The 19182-nt window shown below is 42.1% G+C and overlaps 1 protein-coding gene across 11 annotated transcripts in view; it reads right to left on the bottom strand.

Moving 5' to 3' along the window:
• Tasp1 (taspase 1) overlaps nucleotides 1–19182 on the bottom strand; it is a gene marked incomplete at its 5' end in the record, with an annotated part of 441173 nt that overhangs the window by 374251 nt on the left and 47740 nt on the right. For all 11 annotated transcript variants that reach the window (XR_003848562.1, XM_029560670.1, XM_029560666.1 and 8 more), the window contains 1 exon segment: nucleotides 15809–15893. Coding sequence is in view for 10 of the 11 variants with exons in the window: in XM_029560670.1 (XP_029416530.1) it covers nucleotides 15809–15893 (85 nt within the window).

Genomic DNA, 19182 nt, shown 5'->3' with positions numbered 1-19182 from the left:
TGACTCTAGAACATTAAAAGGAAGTTGTAAAGCGAGCCCGTAATTTATCGCTAGAGGTTAAAAAAAAAAGTGGCAGAATCTCTGTTCCTCTGTATGGCCCTCTTTTGAAAAAGGATGGCCAAGGGATGGGACTTTTGACCTTGCTACTATCTTACAGGTTAAGGAATACGTTTTCCACCCAGGACCACATGGACATCCGGACCAGGTGGCCTACATAGTCACCTGGGAAGACTTGGCCCGGAACCCCACATCTTGGGCACGGCCGTTCCTACCTCCTAGGGGAACTGGAGAGACTGACTAGGGGCCTCCTACCCCTTCTGCTCCCCTGAGTCTCACTTCTTCCCTCCTGCCCCTTCAGTCTGCCCCTGAGAAGAAGAAGCAAAAGCCAGTCCTCCCCGAGGACCAAGCTTCCCTAACCCTCCTTGATCCTCCACCTCCCTATCCACCTGCGCAGACACCTCCACCTCAAGAACTACCTTATCCCTCTCCTGATTCCACTGAGCCTGACAAATCCCCTCCTCTATCTAACAGACTCCGCTTAAGGAGGGATAAAGGGGGCCCCTCTGATGGAACCTGGACTGCCCAGGATTTTCCTCTCCGAACTATAGGGGATCAGATCCAGTACTGGCCTTTTTCAGCCTCTGACTTGTATAATTGGAAGACTCATAACCCCTCTTTTTCTCAGGATCCTCAGGCTCTAACTGCTTTAATAGAGTCTATTCTCCTCACCCACCAACCCACTTTGGAGGATTGTCAGCAACTCCTCCAGGCACTTCTAACCACAGAAAAAAGACAGCGAGTCATCCTGGAGGCCCAGAAAAAAGTCCCCGGGCAGGATGGGAGACCCATTCTGCTCCCAAATGAAATAGACGCAGGATTTCCTCTGACCAGACCCAACTGGGACGCTGAAACCGTGGCCGGTAGGGAGTGTCTCCTTCTTTATTGCCAGACTCTGTTAGCGGGTCTCAAAGGGGCCGGAAGGCGCCCGACCAATTTGACAAAGGTACGTGCTAAAACCCAAGGAGAAAATGAAATCCCTGCAGGGTTTCTATAACGCTCGATAGAGGGATATTGGATGTACACCCCTTTTGATTCCACAGCCCAGGAGCGTCAGGCAGATCTTATTATGGCCTTTATAGGACAATCAGCTCCTGACATTCGTGGTAAGCTCCAACGGCTGGAGGGCCTTCAGGGGTACTCCTTACAGGATTTAGTAAGAGAAGCTAAAAGAATCTATAATAAGCGAGAAACTTTAGAAAAAAAGAGAGGACAGAATCAGAAAAGAGCAGGAAGCTAGAGAGGATAAGAAAGAGGAAAAGAGAAATAAAGAATTAAGTCAAATTTTGGCCACAGTAGTTCAGGGAACAGGACCAGGACCAGAAAGGAACCTGGGAGACAAGAGAAGGCCCCAAGTGGATAAAGACCAGTGTGCCTATTGCAAGGAGAGAGGACACCGGGCTCGAGAATGTCCGAAGAAGCTGAACAGACTTCAAAAGAAAACAACCCCAGTCATGACTCTAGGAGACTAGGGAAGTCGGGGCCAGGAGCTCCCCCCTGAGCCCAAGGTAACCTTGAAGATAGGGGGGCAATTGACTACCTTCATGGTAGACACAGGAGCTCAGCACTCAGTCCTGACAACAACTGAGGGACCTATGAGTTCCAAAACAGCCTGGGTCCAAGGGGCCACCGGAGGAAAAACATACAGATGGACCACAGAAAGAAAAGTGGACCTCAGCACAGGACAAGTCTCCCACTCGTTCTTATTGGTCCCTGACTGTCCATACCCTCTTCTTGGGAGAGATTTACTCTCTAAGCTGGGAGCCTACATCCACTTCACTACAAAGGGAGCTACTGTAAAAGGAAAAGATGGAGCTCCACTACAGGTATTAACCTTGCAGCTGGAAGATGAACACTGGTTATATGAGGGACCGATAGCAGGAATTCCTGGTATATCTGATTGGCTAAGTAAAATCCCCTCGGCATGGGCCAAGACAGGAGGCCCAGGACTAGCATACAACCAGCCTCCAATAGTGGTTACACTAAAACCATCTGCAACTCCGGTTTCAATTAAACAATACCCTATGAGCAAAGAGGCCTGAGAGGGAAATCAGGCCCCACATCCAAAGACTTTTATAAATGGGCATACTTCATCCTTGTCAATCCCCTTGGAACACCCCGTTGCTCCCTGTGAAAAAGCCAGAGACAGATGATTATCGACCAGTTCAAGACTTAAGAGAAGTCAATCGGAGGATAGAAGATATCCATCCCACTGTTCCTAATCCCTATAATCTTCTGAGTTCTAACCTGGACGCGACTTCCCTAAGGATTCAAGAACTCCCCTACTCTGTTTGATGAAGCTCTACATCATGACCTGGCTGACTTTCGGAAAGACACCGAGATTCCCCATGACTGTCAGCAAATACTTGCGGAGACACATGGGACCAGGGAAGACCTCACCGACCAGCCCCTAACAGATGCAGATGCCACCTGGTATATGGATGGGAGCAGTTTTCTGCGAAACGACCTCAACCAACTGGTCCAAAAGGTAATGGGAGATTGTGTCTCATGTTCCCTGGTAAATGTTACCAGATCAAAGGTCCCATCTGTGTTCATAGACACTTTCTCAGGGTGGGTTAAAGTTTTCCCCACCCGGAAGGAAACAGCCCAGACGGTGGTGAAAAAACTGATCGAAGACATTTTCCCTCGATTTGGACTGCCTAAGGTAATTGGGTCTGATAATGGCCCAGCCTTCATCTCCCAGGTAAGTCAGGGAATGGCCAAAACACTGGGAATTAATTGGAAATTACATTGTGCTTACAGACCCCAGAGTTCAGGACAGGTAAAAAAACAAATAATAAAACTATTAAAGAGACCTTAACCAAATTAGCTTTAGAGACTGGCACTAAAGACTGGGTGCAGCTCCTACTTCTAGCTCTATTTCAAGCTAAAAATACTCCTGCTATGCACAGTCTAACCCCCTACGAAATTCTTTTTAGAGGGCCATCTAACTTTGTCCCCCTTGCCCTCTTCCTTTGATAACCCCAGCTTGAAAACAAGACTCCAAGCCCTTCAGATCATCCAGAACCAGGTTTGGAAGCCTTTGGCTGCTATCTACCGGCCTGGGAGTCCACAAACGCCCCACTCCTACCAAATTGGAGATCATGTGTACGTGAGAAGACACAACGTAAAGACTCTTAAACCACAGTGGTGCCATCATCACATTGGTACTCACTGACCTTGCTTAAGAACTGTAATACAACTTCTCAAGATGCAGCTGATTCTACTCCTCGGAGAGATCTGCCTGCTCCTGACAGCGAGATACATGCAGGTTTATTCAGCTCCACAGTACAATCTTCATGTGCCTATGCAGCTGACATGGATGGTGACGAATCCTGAGACGGGCCATACACTTCGGCTCGCCAACTCCACGAGACCAATGGGTACCTGGTTTCCTGATCTGTCCTTTGACCTTTACAAACTGGCTAAAGGCTCATGGTATTCACAGCAGACTGACATAACTCCTAAAAATCCATACCCAGACTGCAGATCCCGGCAGTGGTATATCTGCCCTGGGGTAGAAAAAAAAACTTATCGTTGTGGGGGACACACAGACTATTTCTGTGCCAGTTGGGGTTAATGGGTACCTGGTTTCCTGATCTGTCCTTTGACCTTTACAAACTGGCTAAAGGCTCATGGTATTCACAGCAGACTGACATAACTCCTAAAAATCCATACCCAGACTGCAGATCCCGGCAGTGGTATATCTGCCCTGGGGTAGAAAAAAAAACTTATCGTTGTGGGGGACACACAGACTATTTCTGTGCCAGTTGGGGTTGTAAAACTAGCTGGTCTGACCCAGGGTGGCCTGGAAATGGAAACAGAGGTGATGGTCCTGTAATCTTTCAGAAAACTCAGTTCGGTTAGTCCAACATAACTATCAAGTTCACTGATGCAGAAAAAAAAAAAAAAAACTCACAACAGAATAGATATGGGGACTAAGACTATATTTCCCCTTCTCCACAGATATAGGTATTATTTTCTCTGTAAGGCTCTAAGCTGATCCAATTATTAACAAAGCCTTAGGATCTAATAAGGTCTCTTCTCAGCTACCAAGCAAAATACCTACAAAATAGGTTAAACCAGTGCTAAAAACTACTGTTCAGACTTCTTCCACTACCTTGAACATTCCAGTCCTAAACTTTTCTGCAGCCGATCAGACTAAAAAATTGCCGTTGCCACTCAACCAAACCCAGTGGTAATTGCCCCTCGTAAAATTAGCCATCCGGATGCCACGAGTCCGATGCTGCAGGTGTTACAACAGTCATTTTTGTTCCTTAATGCCACTAGACCTAAAATCACTCTAGCTTGTTTGCTCTGCTATGATGCTTCCAGAAAACCCATAGATTTTATGATTAAAATCTTACCATAAGAAAAGGGGGGAATGATGGAATCAAACTAAGGCCCCCCAGACCAAAGAAGAATATTCTGGGAAGCCACAAGGAAGTAAGATGTAAAATAATTCTAACTGCTGAGAAAAAGCTGACCTTTTCATGCTCCGTGCACAAGCTAGAAATTCACCCGAAACTTCCTCCCACTAGGTTGCTGCCGGCCCCCTCCCACTTCTGCCACTTGTGGTTTGTGGTTTTTGCCTTTAAAAGAAGCCTGTAAGCTGATCTCTGGGCTGCTGCTCTCTCCAAGTGAGGCAGGAGCCCATCTGCGCAAACGATTAAATCCTCTTGCTTGTTGCATCTCCTGGTCTGAGGACTGAGTTATTGGGGTGCGGCCTCCCGTGGATGTTGGGTACCCCAGGCTGGGGGTCCTACAGAAGTCAAAACATAGTAAGAGGCTATGGGGAAGGAGTCCAATAGGGAATAATGGAGCAAGAAGAGTTAAGTGGAATGGGTAATGGAAGGACAAGGTGGAGGTCAGAGTATGAGGAAGGATAAATAAAAATACTTGAAAAAGCTAAATGGAGGGGCTAGAGAAATGGTTCAGCAGCTAAGAGCATTGGCTGCTCTTGCAGAGGACCCAGGTTCAATTGCCAGCACCCACATGGCAACTAACAGCCATCCATAACTCCAGTTTTAGGGGAAACTGATGTCCTCTTTGACCTCTATGGGCAATGCAAAACACATGTGCATTACACACATGCAGGCAATACATCATACACATAAAATAAAAATAATTTTTTAAAATAAAGCTAAATGAAAACCTGCTACTGTAGAAGCCTCCTGAAATACACACATACACACACACACACACACACACACACACACACACACACACATATAACATGGAGTTACCCTATAATGGGAAGGACAATACCTCTCACCCAAAACACCACAGGCTATCAAATAAAAAGCCTCCTTGCCAGAATTGGTTAACTCAGAATGGGGTCAGTGGGGTCCCAATGACCACCCCAAACATAGATTTACTGCCATTATTCTAGAACTTAATGGTAGATGATTAACACAGTGTACCAGATAGCTTTAGTTGTCAACTTGGCACATCTGGGTTGAGGGAGGCTCAATTCTGGAATTGCCACCATTGGACTGGCCTATGGCCATGTCTGTGATGCATTTTCTTGATTTCTAAATGTTGTGGAAGGTCCCATCACACTGTAGGTGTTGTCATCCCAGGTAGGTTGTCCTGTGTTGTATAAGAAAGCAGGCTCTGAGCATGGCCCAGGAGAACAAGTCAGAGTAAGCAGCTATCCTCCATGGTCTGTGCTCAAGGTTCCTGCCCTGAGTTTCCCTTGGTTTCCCTTGGTGATGGACTGTACTTCTAAGCCAAATAAACCCTTTCCTCCCCAAGTTGGTACTGGTCAAAGCATTCTGTACAGCAACTGAAGGCAAACTAGAGCTCACAAAGACCCACAGCTGGTCAATGTTCAGAGAATAAGAGATTTTGGAGTGCCCAGCCCTAAATAGGGCATTTATATAACAGACCTCTTCCAAAGATCCAGGGGCAGTGGATGATTATAGCAAAACAGTGCTTCATGTACACAACTGGGCAATTGCACATATGAACCAACAGAGGCCGTGACTGCATGCAAATGACCTGCAAAAGATCAAGCTAGCCAATATCCCAGCATAGGGTGGGGAGATAGTTAGAAAGCCCTAATCCTAAATGAGGAGCTATTGGCAACTGAAGGTTTTTGAAATAGGAAGACTTAGTTTTCTTTAGGGATAGATATGACCCCAGAAAAGCTACCCATGCTCCAGTGGGTGGTGTTTTATACCTGTGTACAGACTGGCAGCACTAAGTGGATTCTGTGGATTTAAAAAAGAAAGACAACACATAAAAATGGGAGGAATGCAAAGAAGAGGTAGTGCATGTATGAAATTCTCAAAAAAAAAGTATAGGATAAGGTGTGACGGTGCATACCTTTAATCCCAGCCCTTGGGAGGATAGCCTAGTCTACACAGAGTTCCAAGTCAGCTGGGCCTACAGGGAGATCCTGTCTCAAAAAAAAGAAGGTATAGGAGAAAATAAAAATAATAGCTATTCAACATAAAAACTGATTTCTATCACTTACATCATTACAAATACATAAAACTGAAAATAAATCAAGCTATTGGTCATCTAAAGTTCATAAACATAGAGTATAAAGAACTTGCTGCATCTGGAACACATATGGCAACTAAATTATGTAATAAAAATTGAACTACTGGGGCTGGAGAGATGGCTCAGCAGTTAAGAACACTGGTTGTTCTTGCAGAAGACCTGGGTTCGAATCCCAGCACCCACATGGCAGCTAACAATTGTCCATAACTCCAGTCCCAGGGGATCCAACAGCCTCTTCTGACAAATGCAGGCATTGCATGACACAGGTGCACTTACCTATACGCAGGCAATATATGCATACACATAAAATAAAAATAACAAATAAAAAAAATTTTTTTAAGTTAAAAAAAGCCAGTGGGTGGGGGTGGCGCACGCCTTTAGTCCCAGCACTTGGGAGACAGAAGCAGGCGGATCTCTGTGCGTTTGAAGTCAGCCTGGTCTCCATACCAAATCCAGGCCAGCTGGGGCTACAGGGAGACCCTGTCTCAAAAAAAGACCAAGAAAAAAAGAAGAAAAAAAAAATTTTGTACTGAAGAGTATTAGTGTGTGTGTGTGTGTGTGTGTGTGTGTGTGTGTGTGTCCCTGAGCCCCTGCATGCACATAAAAGAAGCCAGAGGTCCAGACAGGGTGTCTTCCTTTATCTTTTTCTAACTCATTTTTTGGAGACAAGTTCTCTCAACGGATCTCCAGCACACGACTTCAGCTAGCCTAGCTAGTCATCGAGCCCAGAGATCTACCTGTTTCAATCCCTATCCCCCAATACTGAGATTACAAGCAGGCACCACCACGGTGGCCTTGCACATAGGTGGCATGGGTACAAACTCAGGTCCTCATGATCAAAGAACAAGCACTTTACCAACTGGGCCATCCCCCAGCCCTGTTTAATTTTTTATTAAATAATTTTTCAAAAACATATGATCCGTATGCTCCGAATGTTCATGTTCTCCAATCTGACAAAATTCACATTTTGAAATCCTAGCCTAGAAGGTTTTAGGATAGGATTAGGAGGTGGGGGCCTATGAAGAGGTGGTTAGGTCACAAAGCCAGAATCTTATTGAATGGGCTTAGAGAATTCAGAAGCACCTTGACTCTTCCACTATATTAGGACTCACCAAGAAGGTATCACACATGAGGAACTAAGCCTCACTAGGTAGTAAATCTGCTAATTACTTGGCGTTAGACTTCTCAGCCCTCACAGAAATAAACTGTTATTGTTTACATGCTACCTAGTCTATGATGCTGTTATAGCAGCTTAATAAGAGACCATCACATTATTCCCTTAGCAATTACTGACACTTTGCTAATCTCACTCATGTATGGCACTTCCACAATTATGATATAATTTTAACTATAAATATCTTAGTATATATCCCGAAAGTATTTTTTCAGACAGGATCAATCTATGTAACTCAAGCTGGGCTTAACTCACAATCCTACTGCCTTAGCCTCCTGAATGTGACAATTTTAGGTATATCACAACATGTGGACCAAAACCGAGTTTTTTAAAAAGGCAACAAATGTTGGGAGTGGTAACACATACCTATAATCCCAAAACTCAGGACCTGAAGACAGAGGACTGCAGTGAGTTTGAAACTTGATTGGCTAGATAATGTGTTTCAGACCAGCTACGAGTATGAGAAAAATCAAAAACAAAAACAAAATTTTAAAATTAAGAACGTTTTTAAAAAGTAAAAAATAAAAAATAAACAATAACTCTCTGGCAATCAAAAAACAAAAAAAAACAAAAAACTCTTGCCTTCCGAATGAGCCAAAAGAATAAATGAGATGAAAAGAATTTTGTGTTTAAGATTTCTTAGGAAAGGCTTATTGGATGTTGTGCCTTGCTGCCCCTTAAACTGCTCTACTGCTTTAATAGCTAACACCTAGATTTAGCAGTTCTTCGATTTCCACTTGTAGTTTTTCGGCCTCCACGTAGGGCAGTCAGCAAGTGAACAATACATAATTGCAATGAATAAGGTGGGTATGTGGACTGAATAGCCAGATGAGTACAACACAGCGTGATAGGGACGAACTCTACAAATGCCTAACAACATAACATAGACAAGTCTGGAACTCAGGTTCTTTTATTTGCAAATTGTGAGTTACTCTAATATGGAGCATTTTTAAGACAATGTACGCAGCCCGCACAAAACATAATGTACAAATGTAGTAATTAGCCATCATTATTACACAAACTAGGTAACTTAACTTCATAGATCATGTAAAAAGAAGCTCAAAGGAAAATTATATTATATTGAAATAGGATATGGAGAGAACCTGATTTTTTTATATTTTATTATTTTTATTTTATGTGTATGTATGTGTTGCCTGCATCAAGTAAGTGCTTTCAATCAGTTGTTTTTCTGCACTATCTAGTAACCTGCAGATTCATTCATTTTATTATTTCATTTCTGATTTTGTAGTTTTTATTTCCAAAAGATTGATTACCATCTTAAAGGCTTTTGTGAATTTTCCTTCCTTCCTGAACATGTGAAAAGAGTTGTACTAGTTAGCTTTCCACTGCTGTGTTAAAAGACTTTGACCCCAACCAAGGTGGGGAGGAAAGGGTTTAGTCTTACATGTCTTGATCACAGTTCATCATTAAGGGAAGCCAGAGAAGGAACTCAAGGCAAAAACCTGGAGGCAGAAGCTGAAGCAGAGACCTTGAAGGAGCTCTGCTTACTGACTTGTTCCTCTGGCCTATGCTCAGCCTGCTTTTTTTTCACAACCCAGGACCACCTGCCCAGGGGTGGCACTGCCCACAGTGAGCTGGGCCCTATCAAATCAATCAGCAATCAAGAAAATGCCTCACAGACATGCCCACAAGCCAATCCAATAGAAACAATTTCCCAATTGAGGGTCTCTCTTTCCAGATGTCTAGCTGACAGAAGCCAGCCATGACAAGAATTAAAACAATTATTTTACTAGTTCCATCATTTTTGTTATTTATTTTTGTTCATTTTTTATTTTTGTTTTGTTTTGTTTTCTTTTTTTGAGTCAAGGTCTCCCCATAGCTCCCGCTGGTCTGGATCTTGATATGCAGATCAAGCTGACCTTGCTATTACAGAGTTCCACCTTCCTCTGCCTCCCTAGTGCTGGGATTAAAGGTGTGCACACTCAACATTTCTGTTATTTTTAAATTTTGTTCAATTGAGTGACTGTTTTTTTCTTCTTATAAGTTAATTTTTCTGTTTAATAGTTTGGGGTTTTATTTTCAAACTGGATTCCAGACATTGTGAATTTTACCTTTTTTTGTTCTGAATATTTTTATAATTTAATAGCTATTCTTAAATTTTACTGCAGGATGTGACTGTCATTTAAAAAGTTTGATCCTGGTGGCACTCGCCTTTAATCCCAGCACTCGGGAGGCAGAGGCAGGCAGATCTCTGTGAGTTCAAGGCCAGCCTGGTCTACATAGTGAGTTCCAGGACAGCTGGGGAGACCCTGTCTCAAAAAGACCAAAAAAAAAAAAAAAAAAAAAAAAAGTTTGATCCTTTCAGGTCTTGCTTTAGCCTTTGTTGCATTAGGCTAGAGAAGTATTTAGCCTTGATCTAATTTTGCCTTGTTGAGTCAAAACTCTTAGAAGTACTATAACAGCCAGGCGTGGTGGCTCACGCCTATAATCCCAGCACTTGGGAGGCAGGGACAGGCGGATCTCTGTGAGTTCAAGGCCAGCCTGGTCTACATAGTGAGCTCCAGGTCAGCTCGGGCTACAGGGAGACCCTGTCTCAAAAAGACAAAAAAAAAAGTACTATAGCAGATGAAGTTAAAGTGAGGATTTTCCCTCTAGCTGGTGGGAGCTTAAGTTGTTCCTGGCCCTATCTAAATTTGGGATTGTTTCCTTAACAATTGGCAGATTGTTTGTTCCAAGGCTTTAGGTCATTTCCTCTTATTTAAACCACAGTCTCCAGTCAGCATAAGACTAAAAGGATGCTTTCTAAAAATCTTTGGGGGTCTTCTCTGTTCAGCTTTCTTTGTGGTACTTTGTCCTGTGAACTGCATTTTGGCCTCTGGTGGCCCAATTCTGTCTCTTTGACACTGACCGCTGGGCTCCTGGATTATGACCTAAAAATTATGGTAATAATCAAAGTGAGCCCTATGACTGCAGTAAGGTGATCTTTATGTTTTTCTTTTCTCCAAGATAACAGTCCTCTGTTGCCTTATGTCTAATATCTAAAACTATTGCTTTTCGTATTTTGCTTTCTTTTTATTGATTCAGACAAGAGGATAAGTTTTTTCTGTTACCACATCTAGTGTAGCAGCAGAAATCTCTCACATAGTTGGAAAGTCTCTGTATAACCGTCACAATTTAAAACAATTAGGTTCAGGGGCTGAAAGATGACTCAGTGATTAAGAACACTGGCTGTTCTTGCAAAAGACCTGGGTTCAAATCCCAGCACCCACATGGCAGCTAACAACTGTTAGGGTTCAGATCTACAGCAACCCCCTCCCCAGTACAACAGGGCCTCAGGGTTTTACAGGACCTCTGAGAATACAGGAACTGAGTTAATGAGCACTCTGACCATGTGCAGACAAGATTAACAGACTCTCTACACCTTTGACCCAAGACCCAATTACTGCAAAGAGCCGTTTCAGCACAGCCTGCTTCCCCTTTGATAATCTTAGAAGACAAGACAGGCCCCTGTACCCCAGACTCACAGATGTAGGAACTGTCTCAGTACAAGCTACTTCCCCCTGTTAAGTTTCACAATGTACAGAACTCTTATCCCATGACCCAGATCCTGGCTGATGGAAGGGGAGTGAAGTAGGCGGTTTGACAGAGGTTGTTCTCTCCTGATAAGCCCACCTAATTTGTTTTTTAAAAAAAAAAAAATGTTCCTGCCTTCCTCATCCCCCCCAAACCCCCTATTTAAGCCCTCAGCCTGCAGCCTGTAAATGGACAGCACCTCCATCCCAAACTGGGGACTGTCCTGTGCATTTTCCCTGCCAATAAACTCTATCCCACCAGAGTTCTTGTCTATGTCCCAATTTTCCTTGATTTACCTATCAACAACTGTCCATAACTCCAGTTTCAGAGGATCTGACAGCCTCTTCTGTCATCCAAGGGCACTGCACAACACAGGTGCACTTACACACATATGGGCAATACTCACACATAAAATAAAAATAATAAATAAAATTAAATTTTACAAAAGGACCACAATGGAAATTTCAAAATGAAACAAAGAGAAAAAAAAAGAGAAAAAGGCCAAGAAATCATGAGGGAATTACAGAACTAAAACAAGAAGGCAAATACAGCTGCTCCTCAACCTATTGAGAAACATCCAAATACACCCACTAAAATTTAAAATGTCCCAAGTTGAGATGGAACATAGCTCAGTGGCATAAAGTTCACTTAGTATATGCAAGATCCAGCAAAGGGAGAGGAGCAGAAGAAGTACCCTAAGTCAAAAACATATGCGATAGCAAGGTATGGTTACAGACACCTGTATTCCGGCACTCAGGTGGCAGAGGTAGGAGTATCATGAGTTCAAGGCCACTCTGGGCTAAAGAGTGAGTTCACAACAGCCTGGGCAACACAGCAACATAGCAAGACCATCTCAAAACCACAAATGCATTTAATAGACCCATCAGAAGTTAGCAATAAAGTACACTACAGAGCATCCATGTTCTATGAGCCCAGAAATAAACCCACACAGCTACAGGCATCTAATCCTGAACAAGAATGTTAAAGGGAAGAAGAGAAAAAAAGCCTGATAATGGAAAAAAAGAAAGCCTCTTCAACAAATAGCATTGGAGAAACTGGATAGTCACAAGAATGAAATTAAATCTCTCTCTCTCTCATGCTGGACAAGCTTCTGCACAGCAAGAAAGGAATCACCATAGTGAAAACACAGCCTACAGGATGGGAGAGAAATCTGTGCCAACTATATATGTGACTAAAGATTAACATAGAGACTTAAGAGATAACCCCCCAAAAAATTATCCAATAAGTGGAAAAATTAATTGAACAGGTAGTTCTCAAAAGAAATACAAACATACAAAACATATATGGAAAAATGTTCAACATCCCCAGCCATCATGGAAGTGCAAATTTAAACTGCTTTGCGATTCCATCTCATCCCAGTTGGATTGGCCATCAGCAAGAAAACAAATGACAGTAAATGCAGGTGAGGATATGGGACAAAAGGAACCCATATACACTACAGGTGGGAACGTAAACTTGTAGAGTCATTACACAGGTTCCTCAAAAACAAAAAAAAAGAAAAAAAAAATACAGCTGGGCATGATGGCGCACAGTTTTAATATCAGTATCCCAGAGACAGAGATAGGGGAATCTCCGTGAGTTTAAAGCCACTGTGGTCTATATAGCAAGGTCCAGCCCAGCTAGGGCTACATAGTGAAATCCTGTCTTTTAATATCAGCATCCCAGAGACAGATGTAGGGGAATCTCTGTGAGTTTAAAGCCACTGCAGTCTATATAGCAAGGTCCAGACCTTGTAGCTAGGGCTACATAGTGAAACCTTGTCTTTAAAAAAACAACAACAACAACAACAACTGGGGCTGGAGAGATGGCTCAGCAGTTAAGAGCACTGACTGCTCTTCCAGAGGACCCAGGTTCGAATCCCAGCACCCACATGGTGGCTACTAACCGCCCTTAACTCCAGTTTCAGGGGAATCCAAAGCCCTCTTCTGACCGCCACAGCATTGCACAACACAGGTGCACTCACATATATGAAGGCAACACACTCATACACATAAAATAAAAATAAATAAGTAAATAAATTAAATGAAAAAAAAAAAAACTACCACACAATCCAACCATACAATTCCTACAGATTCACCCAAAGGAATCTAAGGCAGCAAACCAAAAATATAGTTGCATATCCATGCTTATTGCACCATTATTCACAAATAGCCAAGATATGTAACTAGCATAGAAGTCCATCAACAGACAGATTTTTTTTAATGGGGTATATAAACTCAATGGAGTTTTATTCATTCACAAAGAATTAAACTATATCATTTAGGAGAAAATGGATAGAACTGGAGATCATTATATTAGTGAAATTAAGCCAGACACAAGAAGACAAATAGCATGCTTTCTCTCATATACAGAATCAAAAAGGAAAAACAAGCCTCAGTCTAGACAGCCTCAAATTTTTTGGTGAAGTTTTATTTCCCAACTTAGGTGGCAACAAACTTGTATTTACCATATTTGTAATATGGTTTTCATCATATTATTTATAATATTTTAAAGAAAATACAAGTTAAATTTCTTTTTTTCTTTTTTTTTTTTTTTTTTTTTTTGGTCTTTTTGAGACAGGGTCTCCCTGTAGCCCCAGCTGTCCTAGAACTCACTATGTAGACCAGGCTGGCCTTGAACTCACACAGATCCGCCTGCCTCTGCCTCCCGAGTGCTGGGATTAAAGGCACGCACCACTGCACCCAGCTCATTTTTAAGTCTAAAATGTAGAGATCTATAGCTATAAACGCACGAGATCATCATGAGGGTAGTGTTCCCATGACAGAATTACTGTACTTATCAGAATAAACAGAAATCCATTCTCTCTCTCTTTCATTTTCGTGCTCTCTATCTCTCCTCCTCCTCTTCCTCCCCCCTCTGACACTCTCCATCTTCTCTATTCTCACTTCTCATCCCCTCTCCCCATCTCCTCCTTCCCCCTTCTTCCTCTACACTTGGAATGAGAGGACACAGCTAGAAAGCAACCATCTGCAAAGCAAGAAGAAAGCCCACACCAGAAACCAAACAGACTGAAACTTTGAGCTTGAGCTTCCCAACCTCTAGATATAGTAAAAGTAGCTCTGCTGTGTAAATACTCAATCTAAAGGGCTGGAGAGATAGCTCAGCAGTTAAGAGCACTGGCTGTTCTTGCAAAGAACCCAGGCTCAGTTCCCAGCACCCATATGGTGGCTAACAACCATCCATAACTCCAGGTCCAGGGTATTTGACACCCTCTCTGACCTTTATAGGCATTGTGTGACCCAGGTGCACTTATATACATGCAGGCAATACACTCAGACACATAAAATAAAAATAATAAAATATTTTTAAAAATAATCTAATGGACTGTGTTATAACCACTAGAGAAAATTAATATTAGTATCTCTCTACTTTTTTGTACTACCACAGGGTATCTAATAATAGGATGAGAAAGCAAATTATCTAGACATTGATAAGACATTTAGATTGCTTACAGTTTTATATTCTTCAAGCAAAATTTTATGCTGCACCCTTTTCCCCTACAATGACTTGAGATGACACCATTATCAAAAATCAAATTCTAGCTGGGCATGGTGGCACATACCTTTAATACTAGTACCCAGGAGGCAGAGGCAGGTGGATGTCTATGAGATGGAGGCTAGCCTGGTTTCCATAGGGAGTTCCAGGCCAGTTGGGACTATAGGGAGACTCTGTCTCAAACACAAAAACAAAACAAACAAAAAAGAAAAAAAAGAAGGAAAAGGAAAAAAAAAAAAAAAACCCCACAAAATTCCCTTATACGTATATCAAGTGCTTCTGAGCTTCAGTTCTGTAGTCCTGACCTTTTTGTCTCTCTTAAGTGAGATGAATGAGATAAAAGACAGACTATTGCTAATTATTAGTGCTGGATAATGGTTCCATCAGAGCTATTTACAATATGCAATTCTAAGAATTCTAAGAATTTCCCAACCCAAAACCAATTACTTTAAACACAATAAAAATTACCCCAACTGGCTGGACATGGTGGTGCATGCCTTTAACCCCAGTACTCAAGAGGCAGAAGCAGAGGCAGGCAGATCTCTGTAAGTTCCAGGCCAGCCTGGTCTACATAGTAAGTTCCAGGCCAGCTGGGGCTACAAGGAGACCCTGTCTCAAAAAGAAAAAGGAAAAAAAATAAAAAATAAAAAAAAAACCAACTGATCATTCAGTAACAATAAAATCCTCTTTGGAGAATCAACTACATATGAAACCAAAAATTTACTGAAACCTCTTTTTGATCCATAGCATTCTATTCCATCTGGAGCTTTACCAAATATACTGAATGTCCCAAGGTAAAAGAGCAAAGTATGTCTTGGTCTCAAAGACGCATTACTGCTGCTATGTAAGCACCAGCATTGGCCTTGTGAATTAAAAAGTTTTCAAATACTATGCACACTGTAAACACTGTGTGCACTGGTATGTAACCACCAGCATCAGCCCTGTGGATGAGAGTGCCACCAAGCACTGTGTGTACAACAACGAAAGACACAGAGCCAAGAGAAACAAAGTACTTACCAGGGAGGAATTCTGCCTGCAGACAGCTTGCCCTTCTGCCCTTCACATAAGAGTCTGTTTGCAACTGAGACTGGATTCTTGATTCCTATAAAATAAAATTGGCATAAAAAGAAATCAGAAATGTCTTCAAGTTTTCCCACTGGGTTTTGTGGCTCTTTCAAAAGACAACTTTAAAATGTCTTGGAAATTCTTCTGTAAAGATATCAAATATACTAATACAAACTGAACATGAACTTGATTTAAACACAAACACAATAAAAATTTATGAGATACCCTAAGGTAATCCTGACCTAAGAATATAGAGCAAATTTTATAAATTATAGACACAGTCCTAATATAGTATACATGCTACATTTAATATGCTCATCACCAATATTCATTCAGGTTTGTGTATGTGTCCTTGTTGCTTATATGCCAAGATCTCACTATGTAGCCCTGGCTGGCCTAGAACTCTCTAGACCAGGCTGGCCTTGAACTCACAGAGATCAATCTGCCTCTGCGTTCCTAGTGCTGGGATTAAAGGACTGACCCACCACACCAGACCTCCTTTAGATTAAAAAAAAAAAAATCTACTGTTAAGACTTAAATCAGTGCTAGGTACAGTGGAGTACACCTATAATACCAGCATCTGAAAGGCAGAGGCAGGGAGCTGGAAAGATGGCTCAGTGGTTACTCTTGCAGAGGACCAGGGTTCCTATCCCACCACACACAACTATCCATAACTCCAATTTCAGGGGATTTGATGCCATTTTCTGTCCTCCATAGGTACTGCACAACACCAGTGCACTCACATACCTGCAGATATAATACTCATAAACATAAAATAAAAATAAATTTTAAATTATTTTTAAAAAGATAGAGACAGGAGGAACTGAAGTTAAACTTAATCCTCAGCTTTATCTTGAATTCAAGGCCAGCCTAGGCTATATGAGACCATGTCTCAAAAAATAAAAAAACTTTAAATAAAAACCATACACACACGTGTGTATACACACACACACACACACACACACACACACACACAGCACATCATGTTACACCAGCAAAGACTGGATTTTAAACACTAAACATTTTAAATAGCTGTCTTTTTAATTAAATTTCACAATAAAATAGGAACTGAAAATGTGGCCTTCTCCTACTAAATTAATCCTCCAAGTACTTACTGATCACAAACCTTTTAAGGACGAGCTATAACAGATCTACAGGAGGTCCAAGGGACTTGCTGCCCACTATGCCTCTTTTTCTCTTTAGGAGACCCTGTCACAAAAGGTTCCTTCTGGGAAAAGTGCCATTGCATCTCCAAAACCCTAGGACCCCGCCCCCCCACCTACTAGGAAAATGAGGCCCCCTCATCCCCTATCCCTGACAACTACAACACCAGGGAAAATTAGGCAGAGCCTGACACTGAATCACATCCACAGTTAATACTCAAGTAAGAAAGTGCACTGTGGACAGAAAAACAACCAGGGTCCTTCCTAAAGTGAGGAGAGCCCAAGCAGCAAAGGCAAATACAAGTATGTCTATACCCCACCCACTCACCCACACCACGGAACACTGAAAACAGGATGTGAAAAGGTGATCGCACCTGTAATTCTAGCACTTAGGATGCTGAGGCAGGAAGATTGCCACAACCCTAGGGCAGCCTGGGATACACAGTGAGTTCCAGACAAAACTGGCCTATGGAATAAGACTGCTTCACAAAAACAAAACAGATGGGAGGGAGGGAGGGAGGGAGGGAGGGAGGAAACCAAGAGCAGATGTTAACTGGGGGCAAGGAAGTGTAAAATTCTAAAAGTAGCAATCCATATTTGGGAGAGCTGATCCCTATGCAGGAGCCTAACCGAGCAGGGACGATATTCTGTAGAAAAGGTATTTTGATAGAGAGAGAGAGAGACTAGCAGTCTTCTTCCTTCCTGCAGAATCAGCTGCAAGGAGGCTAGGGACACAACTCAATCAGGAAAGTGCTTGCCAAGCTAGCCCAATAACCTGAGTTCAATCCCTAGAACCAATATGTGGGGAGGGGAAGGCTTGCATGGTGGCTTGCTCTTATAATCCCACTACTGGGGAGGTCTAGACAAGGAAATCCTGGGGCTCCCTGGCCAACCAGCCTAGGCTACTTGGCAAGTTCCAAATCAGTGGGACTGTCTCAAAAAGAAGGTGGGTGGTACCTAAGTAATGGTACCCAGGGTTGTGCTCTGGCCTCCACAGATACACAAACGTATGTGCACACACATGAACATGAACACACACACACACACACAAATAACATGTATATATACCAACTGATAATATATTATTTACCTAATCACATATTTTCTTAATTTTCGCTCTCATATTTTATTGTGTACTTAATTTTGTTTTAGCTCGTATCATGCTTAATCAGGCTTTCACTACTGCCCTTTCTTTTCTGCACATATTCTATAGTATTTTCTCATACCTCTAACTCTAATACTTTCCCTCTTACTCCTACTTTACTTTTTCTATTTCTTCATTCCCTTTCTCTTTCTACTTATTATTAATACCTTTGGTTTTAAAAAAAAGTCTTTAGCCGGGAGTGGTGGCGCACACCTGTAATCCCAGCACTTGGGAGGCAGAGGCAGGCAGATCTCTGTGAGTTCAAGGCCAGCCTGGTCTACATAGTGAGTTCCAGGACAGCTAGGACTACAGGAAGACCCTGCTTCAAAAAGAGAAAATTTAAAAAATCTTTAAATTAGGGCTGGGGTACAGATCAGCTGGTCAAATGCTTGCCTAGCATTCATGAGATCCTGGGTTCAATCCCCTTCGCCTCATAAACCAGGTATGATGGTACATACCTGTAATGCGAGAACCCAGCAAGTGAAGGCAAAAAAAAATCAGGAATTCAAAGTCATCCTCCACCACGCCAGTATCCTAGCTACTGTTCCAAACCTTATTGAGGATGTAACTGATGTACACAGTGCTTTTTACTTGTTGCAAAATCATTTTTTTCTGTTACTTCTATTTCTTCTTTTAATGGGAATCATATGCCCAAGTAAAAATTATACACAAAGAAGATTCACATAAAATAAGTAAACAAAAACAGAAGAAAAATTAAAAACTAGAAGACATACATGTCAAAACAGACGCACCAACAAGCAAAGAGAATAAGCTGATAACATCAACAACTGAAATCAAAGATAGTGAGAAAGCTAAAACGTTAGAAAAAAGACTTTAGAACCTAAATTTTAAAAAATGTTCAATGAAAAGAAAAATCATTTAAGTAGGCATGACAGTCTACACCTTTAATCCCAGTACTTGGGAAGCAGAGGCAGGCAGTACACAGTGATTTCAAGGTCAGCCTATCTCCAGATCAAGTTCTGGGCACTGTTCAAGTTCAGACACTGTTTTGACATGTA

The sequence above is a fragment of the Nannospalax galili genome, unplaced genomic scaffold (assembly GCF_000622305.1).
Source record: "Nannospalax galili isolate Female #2095 unplaced genomic scaffold, S.galili_v1.0 scaffold151, whole genome shotgun sequence".
Lineage (NCBI taxonomy): Eukaryota > Metazoa > Chordata > Mammalia > Rodentia > Spalacidae > Nannospalax > Nannospalax galili.
The sequence above is the reverse complement of the archived record's forward strand: the minus strand, read 5'-3'. Positions and strand labels throughout refer to the sequence as shown.